Source organism: Heloderma suspectum, chromosome 5 (genome assembly GCF_057233095.1).
Source record: "Heloderma suspectum isolate Gila_16-S chromosome 5, 16-S_ref, whole genome shotgun sequence".
In the NCBI taxonomy this organism is placed as follows: Eukaryota; Metazoa; Chordata; class Lepidosauria; order Squamata; family Helodermatidae; genus Heloderma; species Heloderma suspectum.
Window position 1 is genome coordinate 80,534,915 of NC_139462.1, and position 13,972 is coordinate 80,548,886.

At 41.5% G+C, this 13,972-nt stretch overlaps 1 protein-coding gene across 2 annotated transcripts in view; it reads right to left on the reverse strand.

Moving 5' to 3' along the window:
- The window catches only part of GPM6A (glycoprotein M6A), a 278,183-nt gene that overhangs the window by 130,390 nt on the left and 133,821 nt on the right, over positions 1 to 13,972 (reverse strand). The window contains exon 2 of one of the 2 annotated variants that reach the window (XM_084856486.1): positions 5,543 to 5,614. The exons of the other annotated variant lie outside the window; for it this stretch is intronic. Coding sequence (XP_084712612.1) covers positions 5,543 to 5,614 — 72 coding nt within the window. The remainder of the gene's footprint in view (positions 1 to 5,542; positions 5,615 to 13,972) is intronic. 2 annotated transcript variants of the gene reach the window in all.

Sequence of the window (13,972 nt, forward strand, 5' to 3'; positions counted from 1 at the left end):
TTTTTTTAAAATCCAGCAATAAAACACAGCTTAAAAATAGTATACAGAAGTCAGCAAAAGGAACAAGAGTTCTAAAAGGGGAAGGCCGGCCGGTATAACAGCATCTTTAATGCCTGCTTGAAAATCTTCAATGAGGGCAGCAGGCACATTTCAACTGGCAGGTCATTCCTCAACTGAAGGGCAGCAAAGGAAAAGGTCCTCTTGCATGTGGCTCCAAGTCTCACATTAAGCAGCCACAGCAGATAAACATCAGAGGACCTTAGGTGGTGGACTGGGACATAGGGGAGAAGGTGCTCCCCAAGGTACCTTGGACCCAGACTATGTAAAGCTTTAAAGGTAAGAACCAGCACTTTATATTTTGCTTGGAAACAAATTGGCAGCCAGTGTAAATATTTTAAAACTGGTGTAATATGGACTCCATGGGATGTCCCAGAGACCAACCTGGCTGCCATATTTTGTACCAGTTGACGTTTCCGAACTAAATATACAGGCAGCCCCAAGTACAGTGCATTACAGAAATCAGGCCTAGAGGTTACCAGTGTGTGCATAACCATTACCAGGTCCACATGTTCCAGGAATGGGCATAGCTGGCATAACAGGCAAAGGTGATCACAGGCACTTCTCACTGTTGCCTCTACCTGGGGTGCCAGGCGCAGGGTTGGATCAATAAGTACCCCCAAGCTATGAACTTGCTCCTTCAGGGGGAGTGCAACCCCATCCAGAACTGGTTGACATACCTCAATACCTGAATTAGGAGCCTTTACAATGAGCACCTTTGTCTTGCCTGGATTCAACTTCAGCTTGTTCTCCCTCATCCAGCCCATTACCAGCTTCAGGCAGTCATTCAGAGGAGTCATACCTTCCTTGGCTAAAGATGTTACGGAGAAATAGATTTGGGTGTCACCAGCATACTGATAACTCTCAGCCCCAAACCTCCTGATGATCTCTCCCAGAGGTTTCATGTAGATATTGAACAGCATCGGGGATAGAATGGAGCTCTGAGGGACTCCACATAATAGTTCCTTTTCAAGGAACAACTATCCCTGAGTGACACTATCCCTGAATGACACTGAGAACAACTATCCCTGAGTGGAACCGTCCTGAGAGAAAAAAGCGGAACTACTGCAGAGCAGTGCCTCCAGCCTCCAACTCCCTCAGGCGATCCAGAAGGATACCATGGTCAATGGTATTGAATGCCACTGAGAGTTCCAAAAGAATCAACAGGGATGTACTCTCCCTATCAATTCCCAGGTGAAGATCATCCACCAAGGTGACCATGGCAGTCTCAACTTCATACCTGCTCTGAAGCAAGTTTGAAATGGGTCCAGGTAATCAGTTTCATCCAAGACTGCTTGGAGTTGAATGGACACTGCCTTCTCGATTACCTTGCCCCAAAACGGTAAATTACTTACTGGCCTATACTTATTTAAGTCCAGGGGGTCAAGAGAAGCCTTCTTCAGAAGCAGTCTAACAATTGCTTCTTTCAGACACAATGGAAAATTACCTTCCCTTAGGGAGGCATTAATAATATTCAGCAAGAATTACTTTACCATCTCCCCTCCCTGGACTACAACCCAGGATGGGCAGGGATCGAGAAGGCAAGTTGTCTTTTTGACCAAACCAAGCAGCTTGTCCACATCATCAGGAGTCACAAACTGAAAATGATCTAGTTTAATCATGCAAGCAGAGTTGATGGACACCCCACTCTTGATTTCTGTCCCCATGACAGCATCCAAGTTGTCTACATATGTCAAGTAGGCCTTGTTAATTGTCATGATAGAGCAAAATCATCACTGTATTTGAGAGATGCTCCATGTGCAATGTGATTGAAAAATGAAGGATTTGTCCCTCCAGTCACTCCTGTGCCTAAAATCCAAACATAGGAATAACTTATAGATGTGACTGCTTCTGAAGAAGACATAGTTATGGTGTTCTTGGATTCTCACCCAATATAGGTTTTGTCATTGTACAAATCCTTCCCAAACTGTAAATTTAGATACAAGAACAAGCCTATGAATTAAAATTAAAACCCTATGAATGAATTAAAATTGAAAAAAATTAATATGTGAAAATATGAATTTCACATGCAAATGAGCACCTTAGAAAGATATCTGTGGAAAATTTTCTCTAGCTCTCCAGCATATTGCCCTTGAACAGATTTATTGTGGTGGTAACAGGGATTCCAGAGCATATTTTCAGGACTCCCACTTTCTTCAAGAAAGAGACAGTTCTCTATGCACTCTCTTTGTGAGATGGGAACTCTAAGTTTGCTGATGTGCACCCAGAGCCTTGCATCAGGGTGACATTCTTCAGCATAAAAACCTGACTGGTGTATTTTCATATCTAATAATGTAGATACCGATGGATATTAACTCATTTCCATTAATGGGTTAAGCTAAACCAACATGGGCAACATGGGCACTTTTTGTGAAATGAAACCAAAGAGCACCCATACAAGCAATGAAGTGAGTAATCATATTGAACATGCTAATGAATAGCTGGCTGGGTTCAGGAGCAATGTTGGGAGTTCAGTACCTTCATGCTCTGGAGATAAATTACATCGAAACAGGAAACTTGGTGGAAAGGAGAAGAGGAAAGCAATACACAGATCTTCATTAGCTCCTACTATCATGGTGCTGCCTTTAGGGCAACCTACTGAATGAAGCATTGTACATTTGAGGTGGCTGAGAACATTATATAGGATAAAAGGAATAAAGACATTCATTTAGAAAAGCCAACATACAAGTTACTTTTATACGAGTTTTAGCAGATTCTTCTTTCTGATAGCAGTGTGATTAGGCACCTAAATGTAATGACCATTAAAACAGTAAGTTCATCAGCTCAGAACCTTTAAGAGTGATCAGGAAATCTGACAGCTCAGGTTGCAAAGGAAGAGAATAGAATAGCAAAGTCCACTTCTACGAGCTAACAAGTCGTGAACACAGAGAATAATGTCAAATGTTGCTTTGTTATTTGAGCTGAATATTTTTTTAAAAGAGCAACACAAAAAAGTTCCATTTCTACTCTGATTATGAGGATGGGGTAATTTGAGACTTGGCATTTCCAGCATCAAGGTTCATCCTTTAAAAATGGTGAAATGGGACACTACTGCCCTTGCATGGGCATCTGCAAAACTATAATCTAAGTACACTAGCTAGCAAGTACCAGATTGGCCTGTGAACACTGAAGTGATGGCAACCCCCTCAACAGCATAGCACTGATGATATTCGCCAAGTCATACCTATTTTCTGAGCTACTCACTGGGAGACCACATTCATCTTAATCATGGCTATCTGACTTTTAACTTCACTAGCCCGTACTTGCACCGATCCAAACAGCCCTTATTCCTTCCTGCAAGAACACAGAAACAAGAACAGCTAACTAGAAACTAACCATATGATTCCCCTTATTCCCTCTCTTCCATTCCCTTCTGTGTAAACAGTGCTGAACCTAGACTTTATGAAGCCTTCTGGAAAACTATAGTCGTGGTGGCATTAGCGATGGATGCTGCCGCCTCCTGTACCATTTGGCCAGATAGCAGCTTCCAGTTGTGCTTCCAGCCTCTATGTTACTGCCCTTCCCATACAGAACTATAATAAGTGTTATGATCTGTAGGACTGATCCTTCTTAAAATCCTCTTAGCTAAGGATGTCAATTCAGCTTGTGTCATGTGTGTAGATCTTTTCAGCGGTAGCCCCTAGGCTTTCAGGTTTTCAGGTACCAAATGGAGGATAAGGCTACCAATGGCTACTGATACCAAAGTATCTGAATACAAACTGCTGGGGAACATGAGTGAGATTGTGTTCTCATGTCCTACTTGTGGGCTTCCCACTGGCAGCTGGTTGGCCACTGTGTGAACAGAATGCTGGACTAGATGGACCCTTGGTCTGATTCAGCGTGGCTCTTCTTGTTCTTAAGAGAGGTCTCTGGGTGCAAAGGTATACCTTACCCTCAGTAGAGCACTTAATGTCAGTGTGTACACACACTACACACACTTATGTACGTGTTTACATGAGTCACTGTGGGAGTCTCTACTCTACTGCAAGCCACTGGAGGGGGGTAGATAGGCTCTGGCAATACCAGCAGAGGCCATGACGACCCAGTAATAGGAAATACCTCCTTTCTCTATTGATCCTCACCCCCGCCCCCCAAAAAAGAACTTCTGCATTTTCCTCTGGCTGCAACTTATCTGAAAAGAAAGTGGGGTGGGGGGAGATCTTCAGTAAAGTGGATTCCTTCTTATGTCACTGTCCTACTTTCATACTGCATCACATGAAAGCAATTTTGTGCACACTTAAATGCAGTTACACACAGTACTTCCATTATCTACATTATACATTCAGAATTTAAATAGAGGACAGTTTCTATATTTTATCATATCTGTTGAATAAATTATTCACATCTCATTTATGAATGCTCCATTTAAAAGCACAATATAAATAAATCACCATAAGACAATGTCTTCCAAAGGGACTTCAAATGAAGAATTTTGGCCTTCTCTGCTTTCAGATTCTCCCACTCTTCATTCAAAAATAATTTCTCAATACAACTTTCTTTGAATTGATTATAAATGGCTATTTATCCTTTCCCTGTAAATTCTTCTTAAATACTGTTTTGAGGTTATATTCATAAGCAATTGACAGAGGGGAAGCTTAGGGAAGGACTGATATTGTGCCATCCTCACCTACTGAGAGTTTGGTGAGAACATTGTGATGGGAGTCCAAAGCAAGCTGAGCTCAAGCCAAAATTGCCTGGAGGATGTAGCCACCCTACTAAGCAAAGGAATGAATCTCAGACTCAGTTGGAAGAATCACTTCCTGGTGAGTAACAGTGGCCACTGAGAACAACCCCGAAGACTGCTGGGCTGGAGCTCTCCTTCTGTCTGCTGTTGTCATTGCTTGTGGTGAATGAGTGCTACAAACCCTTTCCCAGAATAAGTGCAAGTAGGCAGGCAGACTCAAAATTAACAAGCTAGCCAATTCTCTAGGAGATGCAGGCTTCAGACAAGGAGCTGAAGCTTTATGTTGTATCCAGAAATGCTGTCTATTAAGACTAGTTTTGTAAGGACTAGAAAGTGTGAGGCTGATCCAGAGAACATCCTTCAGGCCTTGTGGTTACACTGCCAAGTATGGCTTTGAAATGCTTACACAGGGTCAGAGTCAACTAAATCAGCAAGTAAGGGCTTGTTGGGCCAGTTACTTGCCCTTAGGTATTGCTACTGTCATACCAAAGGAATAAGTGATGGGCCTAGAGGTTGTGGAAAGCCAGGTATGCCTTCAGGCATAGCAGGAAAAACTCTGACCATTTTCTCTTATACATATTTTAGGAACAGAGTATGTGTGACTAGGAGGCCTAGTGGTTTGGGCTATTAGGCATAGAGCACGTTAAGAATGCAAACATTCCATACCAGAAAGATATTCAATGCAACAGACATTTACACTGGTTTCTGATAACCTGCTCACTGTTTCCACACAATCCTTGGTTCAGTCCATACTCTTTGGTGCTGCCGAAGAGGAACTAAAATAGCAAATGTACAGCTTACCTAAACGATGGCAAGTGAGGTGCATGTTAACCAAGCAGATTTCTTCCTCTCTCCCTGTCCTACTGCCCATATCTGAAAGGTGTAAACACCAAGTAGGCAGAAAAAAAATTAAGTATAAGACTAATGCAATCAAATTAAATAAACATGGAAAATGTATGATTTAAATATGGAGCAGTTTCCTGAATCTGTGGAACATTCTTCCCGTAATAATTGAGTGCAAGGCCCATCACTTGGCAGTGAAAAAGCAGTCTATTTTTTTTTTTAATTCTTAAAACAAAAAACAGGCTGTGGTTTTCAGACACTGGATTATGTACCAAAATCCAGTTTAAACCCATTTATAACCAGCCTCCTTACATAAGAGGTCCGCCAGACCTGTTTTATTGGAAACCACTAAAGAGAACAAAATAAGGAAGCAAGGTGGGACTTCTTCTAGAAAACGGATGATGGGGCCAAGCCAGATTAATTCTCTCTGCCAACATACATAAGGGTAAACCCAGGGCTGATTCAACCTTTGTATATATGGAGAAGAGTGTTGTGTTAAAATTACTCTTCTCTGCTCTTCCCCCCACAGGTTCAGGAACTCTTTAAAGAATAGCAAATGACATATATTGTTAAATTAGTTACACAGCAGATCAGCCTAGATATCAAGGCCATGTATAGCATGAGTCAAGTGCAACTGTGGGGAAAACTTTCTAGCTATGACAAAAGCAGTTAAAATCATAGCATGAACTGGAGAGCTGCAGTCTTCAGCTAACCTGCACATTGTAATTTATATGATTTTCATAAACAAGTCAAAGTCAACTTGAACATATGTATGCCAATTTGTTAATTTAAAATCAGACAGATAAAAAATGATGGAAAAGAGTGAGAAACACAGAATGGCTAAGATCCTAAGTTAAGTGAAAGGAAGGAAGTTCATAGAAGGAATGTTTTACAGTCCTTCTTTCCCACCCCTCTGCAGTTGCCTCCCTCACCCCCGCCCCAGAAAACATCTTTGGAAGGTTGGAGGCACATGGAATAGGGAACTGCAATGAAAGGGAGAATCACTCAAAAGTGGGCAGATCTCTGCCCAAGATGGAGCAATTCCCCCTTCCCAACAGCCCCACACTCTCCATCCCACATTCAGGAGGGCCCTCAATCCCCCAGAGATGCTTTTTCGGAGTGCAGGCAGCTGCACTGGGAGATGCAGGAAGGACGCTAAAAGGTGTCCATTTATAATCTTATCTTAGGAATCCAAGCCAATGCTTCCAGAATTCACTTAGATGGTTTTCTGCTTTAACACACAGTACAACCTCATTGTAACCTCATATTATTGTATTGTAACCTCATCTCTACAACCACTACAAAGCTATGATTCTCATAGTCTGTACTATGTAAATGTGCCTGAGAAAGAGGTTATGTAATACTTCTTTAAATTACATAACTTCAGAGGGTTCCTCCCATATGCAACAGGTCCAATAAACATATGGAAGTTGTATTCATACAGTGGTTTCCCTACTTGCTGGTAAGGTCAAGGAACAGTTTCCTGTTAACATAACTAACCTAAAGATCAGAATGGAAATGTCAGCCTCTCTTTGAATGCTATCAAATTAGCTTTGACTTAATACATACTTTGCTGATTGTGAACTGGATAGTTCATTTTTCATTGGTTAAAACTCATGTGTTGCAAAGCAGTGTGTGTGTGTGTGTGTTGAGGGATCCTAATGCTTCAGTGGATACATTGTCCAAAACAAGTGTAGAGAAGAGGGGGACACAACATTTAACATAGTCGCTTACAAACAAATACTTTCAGCCCACTGAAAAACAGTAATAAATGAAAAAAGATGGAATGGTCCATATAGGAACTGTGAGAGGTTGTTAAAATTATAAAGTTGTGCTAAATGCCTTCTACGGTCTCACACATCAAATTCAGAAAAAAAAACATTAAGGCAAATCCTAGATAGACATGAGTATTTCAAGTGGCCCTGGCCATATATGTGGTTGAATTTTTCCTTATAGTCCCTGGCCATTTTTTTTCTAACTTATGTCTGAAGGCTGTATAGATTATTAAGGGACAAGACAATATTGAATCCAGGGCTGGATCTACACTTACCACCTTTTTTCACTTCCAATGAGGTTTCACCACCTGCCTTTTGCACTACGCAGTACCCGCCTCGAATTGGAACCAGAATTTCCTACTTCCGTGCTCCCGCTTTCAATACCCTAATATCCCGGTATTTCCCCTTAATGTGCTCTGATTTTCCCCCTTCGCTACCATATCCAGTCATAGTCCCCTACCCCGCCCGTCCATATACAGTAGTGTTTGTATTTCCCTCCTGTCCAATCACAGCTCTCGACGGCCCCATGTCTTCTTCCAGCTACTGATCGCATAGCTTCCTTAGCAGCCCCCATTTCCTCAGCAACAAGTAAAGGGCTGGATGTGCACATGCTTATCTGATCTCGGAAGCTAAGCGGGGTTGGCCCCAGTCAGTAGATGAATGGGTGACCGCCTGGGAATTAATCCTTGCAGAATCGGGGCTTTTCCGCGATGTTTTTTTTCTAATTCAGGCATGATCTTAGAAGCTTTGAAGTTGAAGATCATGCCTGAATAAAAAAAAAAAAACACATCGCAGAAAAGCCCCGATTCTGAGAGGATGAAGCCTTAATTTAGAAAAAAACATCCTGAGTGGGGGATAGGAGGGGGTAAAACTTAGTCTCATTTGAAGGGATGCAACAACCCCCTGCTCAGTGCAGGAAGCCTGATTCCCAGGCAGTCACCCATCCAACTACTGACCGGGGCCGACCCCGCTTAGCATCCGAGATCAGACAAGCGCACGCAGGAAAACAGCACAGTGCTCGAGTGTGAACTGAGCTCGCGCATTCGATGAAGCACTGCAACGGGGAAAATGGGTGAGTGTGAATAATCACGTTTTAATGCAAGAATGTTTAACCCGACGGGACACCGAATTCATTGCGATGGCGGGTGCAATATAGATCAGCCCCAGGACTTTAGTTGAATAATCCACTGAAGAAAGCATGAAATTATATGTGACAGATTTATTTTCTGAATTTTTCCTTTTTATTACAACTATCACAATGGTAGAAATAATGTTCTAAGTGAGCAAAAAAGCAAGAGGTACAACTAGATTACAACATGAAAAATAAATATATGGAGTTGTCAGATTCACATGCGCACATTGTGTAGCTCCAGTATCTCTTCACAAATTAACCTGTAATTTCCCCTCTGTTTTTTATAGTTTGCTGTAAGTATATATGCTAAAATACTTAAAGCACAAAAAGTCATAATAGAAAAGGCATTTAAAAAATATAATGAAGTCATTCTGGTCTTCGATGTTGCTCTTCCACATATATAAAATTGCTTTGTAAATATCAATGAATCAAACATCACATCACCACAGCACAAGGCGGCACCATCATAATTATTTTATATATAGTGAGACAGCCAAAAAGACATTAAATTACAAGGGCAAGAGCACTAAGAATATATGTGAATGTAGCATCTGTGGAAATGCAGAGACAATACCTACATGTTCTTGTCTCCATAATTCTATGTTTTAAATATTTACCAGATCTACAAGATAGGAAAACCCAAGTGATTGGAATATAAGTTGGTCACGACTATTCAGATCCTGTCAGACCCTAAGCCAGGGTGCAAAAACAATGCTGAGTCTGGATGACTCCCTCACCCAGCCCTCTACAGGCCATATGACATTAGGTGCATGTCAGAGAAGTGAAGGGGACTCTGCTGTGGCTTTGCTTGCCCCACCTTCTTCCTCCATTGGAGGAAGGAGGTAGTTTAGGCTAAGCTGAGGCAGCTGAATCCCCGGCTCAGCTTTGCTACACACAGAGCTTCCCTAAGCAGGAAAGCCCACACACAGCGAAGCAGCAGTGCTGTGGAATCCCTGTTGTTATCTCCAATCTGTGATTGGAGATAACAGTTGGAATTCTTCTACCTACTTCCTTCCCAAGCCCCAGTAGGGCCTGGGTTTGTGGAGGGGGCAGAGCTTCCAGTGCCAAGTGGGCAGGGCCTGCAGAGGTGGCACAAGCCTCAATGGGCCAGATGCAGAGCCTTTGTGGAGAAGATTAGGCCTGTGGGTTCTGCACTCCTGCCCTAAGCTGTTCTTGACTTTTCCCTTTGGTTCAGGCAACACTACTCACTGAAAGGTAATCAAACTGGATCTAGCACAGGGATATCTCCTGACTTGGAAAACATCCAATCATAATGTTTTTGTTTAGCTTGATCATTCTTTGGTCTCACAGCGAGGAGACAGAAAAATACTTTCTTACATCATACTAACCCTCCTCCCATATGCATTTCTGTCCATAATTGCATTTGTAACCTTGTTTCTTCCCTGCCTCAGTGCACAATCACCGCAGCTCACCATGTCTTATTTAAGCCATGGTGGGATGCAGTGTGTGCATGCAGCTATTTCGAATATTCAACCCCTGTTGGGAGGTTGCCATGATTTGTTGTGTCAACCAAACATGGGCAGTTAAACAACCCTCAAATAACCCTGCAACAGGCCATGGGTTATTTAAGGGTTGTTTCACCTTCAAACAACCCCTGCTATCTGGCTTCGGATAACATGACAAGCCATGGTGTGGGCTGTGGTGATCATGCAAACCAAGTCATTGTAAATAGTACCCTACTTCGTTGTAAATTAGCATGGCTTGCCTCGATAGTTTCCACAATCGATAGTGGAAACTATCGAGGCATCTCTGTTCTAGCTATGGCAGGCAAAATCCTGGCAAGGATACTCGCAAACCGCCTTCTACCTATCTCAGAAGACATCCTTCCTGAATCCCAAAATGGCTTCCGCCCTTCCAGGGGTACAGTGGATATGATCTTCACCACACGACAGCTCCAAGAAAAATGCAGGGAGAAAAACCAACCCCTGTACATGGTGTTTATTGATCTGACTAAGGCCTTCAGCACTGTAAATTGTACTGCTCTTTGGGCCATCCTTCTGAAAACCAGATGCCCTAATAAATTTGTGAATATCTTGCGGCTCCTCCATGATGACATGACGACAACAATCTTGGATAACAATGGCTCTCAAAGTGATCCATTCAAAGTGGGATCAGGCGTTAAACATGGATGAATCATTGCTCCAACCTTATTCGCTGTCTTCATTGCTATGATTCTACACCTTGTTTAAGGGAAACTTCCCATTGGTGTAGAAATCATATATCGAATAGATGGAAAACTTTTTAATCTCAGTAGGCTGAAAGCAAAAAGTAAGGTAATTACATCCTCTGTCATAGAACTTCAATACGCTGATGATAACGTAATCTGCGCACATTCAGAGGAAAATCTCCAAACTATCCTAAACATCTTCACAGAAGCATATGAAAAGCTTGGCCTCTTGCTTAACATCAAAAAACCCAAAGTGCTTTACCAGCAAGCACAAACCAATCCCTCTGTAGCACCATCAATCCAGCTTAACGGTGTGATGCTGGAAAATGTCGATCCCTTTTCTTATCTTGGCAGCCATCTCTCCACAAAAGCCGACATCGACACTGAAATTCAGCATCACCTGAGCTTTGCGAGTGTAGCATTCTCCCAAATGAAGCGTAGAGTGTTTTGAGTGTTGAGGATTGGGACATTTGCAGGGAGACCAAAATGCTTGTTTACAAAGCCATTGTACTACCAACCTTACTGTACACCTGAGAAACATGGACCATCTATAAACGCCACTCCCAACTTCTAGAAAAATTCCACCAATGCTGCCTCCTAAAAATTCTGCAAATCACTTGGGAAGACAAATGGACTAATGTGAGCGTACTGGAAGAAGCAAAGACCACCAGCGTTGAAACAATGATTCTCCATCATCAACTTTGCTGGATCAGCCATGTTGTTCGAATGCCTGATTATCGTTTTCCAAAGCAGTTACTCTACTCCCAACTTATGAATGGAAAACGGAATATTGGTGAACAGCAAAAGAGATTTAAAGATATTCTTAAAGCTAATCTAAAAAAAATAACAGAAGGATTGAGAACTGGGAAGCTCTAACTCATGAGCGTTCCAACTGGAGGTCAGCCTATATTAAAAGCGCTATGGACTTTGAAGAAGCACAAGTACAGAGCGAAAGGGAGAAACGAGCTCAGCAGAAGGCATGTCAAGCAAACCCTCACCGTGACCGCCTTCCACCTAGAAACCTATGTCCTCACTGTGGGAGGCTGTGTAGATCCAGAATCGGCCTTTACAGCCACCTGCAGACCCACTGCTAGAGATTAATGTGTTGATTGACCTACCTTCTATGAATCTGTCTAATCCTTTTAAAGAGTTATCTATATAGACTCTGTCTTTGGAAGACAATCTTACTCGGTCACGAGTGATCGCCATGATGATGATGAGCATGGCTTAGTGGTCAGATTTTTATTCTTTTACACTGTCAATTGCTGAACACAGGCACCAAATCTCTGTATACAAGTCACATTGTGTTCTATCATCTTCCAGATCTTTCAAAATTAACAACACAGATAAGCAAGCAATTTGAAAAGAGAAATATGTCTCACTAACCAGATGATTTCGTCTTCTTAAATAATGGTAATTTAACTTATATCTTGTCGCTGTTGTCCACTTCCATATGCACAGCAAGCCAGTCCAGAGGTAAAGTCCTTAAACTATGACAACATCATTACTACAACACATACAGAGCCATTCGTTGTTCTTCCTTTACATCAGCTATCCCCAATCAGACACCCTCCAGCTATGTTGGACTACAATCCCATAATCCCCAGCCAACACTGTCAATTGCCATACTAGCTGGAGATTATGGAAGCTGTGGTCCAGCACAGCTGAGGGGACCAAGTTGGGGAAGTCTTTTACAAATTTATTGCAAATGCTAAATAAATGTACATTTAAAAACAAAAACAAAAACCTGAAAACAAGTAAAGGGCCAGTTTTATGCAATGTTCATGATAAGTGAAAAAATGTTGACATAGTAAAAATTCTAGTCAGAGTGGTTCAGGACCATTATGCTATGCCAGTCAACTGTACTACACAATCTGAGGTGTGTCCCAGTACTACTAGCAGTGTTGCAGAGGCAAGGTGTTTCCAGCATCTTCTGTGACACCAAATGGGATTCTCTAGTGTGATGCTTTATTGATGTTTCACTGATGTCTATTAAAACATGTCTGCCTCATACAAGAGACTGGGCTGTTTGTGCCAGCCCTGAGTCTTGTGTATTTTATTGTCCATCTGTAATAAGTGTACTGTGTTTCTTTACAACACAACTTGATCCTAGATTTCTGGCTACCTCATGTATACATTATCACCCAATCAATGACTACATTTAATGGAGCTAATCCTATGGAGATTGGACCTTTTTTGTTTGCTTTTGTTTATTTTGTTAGGTTTTTGAAATGCACTTCATAAGATACCAGAAATTATTTTTTCTCTCTAGACATTGACACTGTCAAACTATTTTAACTCAAGGGATTTTAATTTTCTCTTTGTGGTGATTAATTATTCATGGGTTGGTGTTTTTGTTTGCTTGTTTTTTTCTTTAGGTTTCAAGTTCAAAGAAAGTTACGCAGCCTTTAACTGCTTTTCTCTGTTGGTGTTGAGTTTTTTCCATCTACAGTGTTGTCTATTTTGTGTGTGTGTTTTTAAAAAAGGGACACAGAAAAAAAAAAGATGCCACTGGAATTCTTTGTCTATATATTCTTTAAAACAATGCGAGGGGGGGTTCATGCTACCCTGTATTTTGCAGCATTTGAGAACCACAGGCTGCTGACTCCTCTCTGCGCATGTTTAATCGACCACTATGGTTGTCATGCCAACCAGCAAAGAGAATTCTAAGCCTATACTTGGTATTTCAATGCAGTGACCCAATTACTGTCTGTCAACAAATTCACTGGGACAATAGTAAGTGTAACACATTACTGAGATTAAATCTCAGCGACTGAACTATAAAAATGTCTGGAACCAAAATCTTAAAACAGTTTCACAGGACAAAACACTATAAACAGAGTTAGTGGTAATGCCTTCTAATCCTTAAAGATTAAAGAGTTTTTAAAGAGTTGCTTTAAAAACACTCATCAAATAACAATTTCTGCCCACCCAGTGTCCCTTTTGATAGTCTCTTTCAGAAAAAAAAATGTCCCATATCTCAAAATTTGCTATATACTTGGAGCTGTTATGCCTTGTAAACTCCATGTTCTTGAGATCAGGAAATATTTAATCAGCAAATGAATATAAGTGCTGAATGTAACAGGTGAATGTTTCATTTCTGCACAACATGGATGTAGGGATGAGCACTGGAGAAATGAAATCATGGACACTAGCTAGAGTAGCCCAGGCAGTCTTTCCATTCTTGATAATGCAAAACATTCATTTAGGGGGGGGGGAAAAAAAAACTAAACTAGTGCTATAGCAACTGTTTTCTAGAGTGTCCCAATTCTCAACAAAGCAAAGCGGATTTT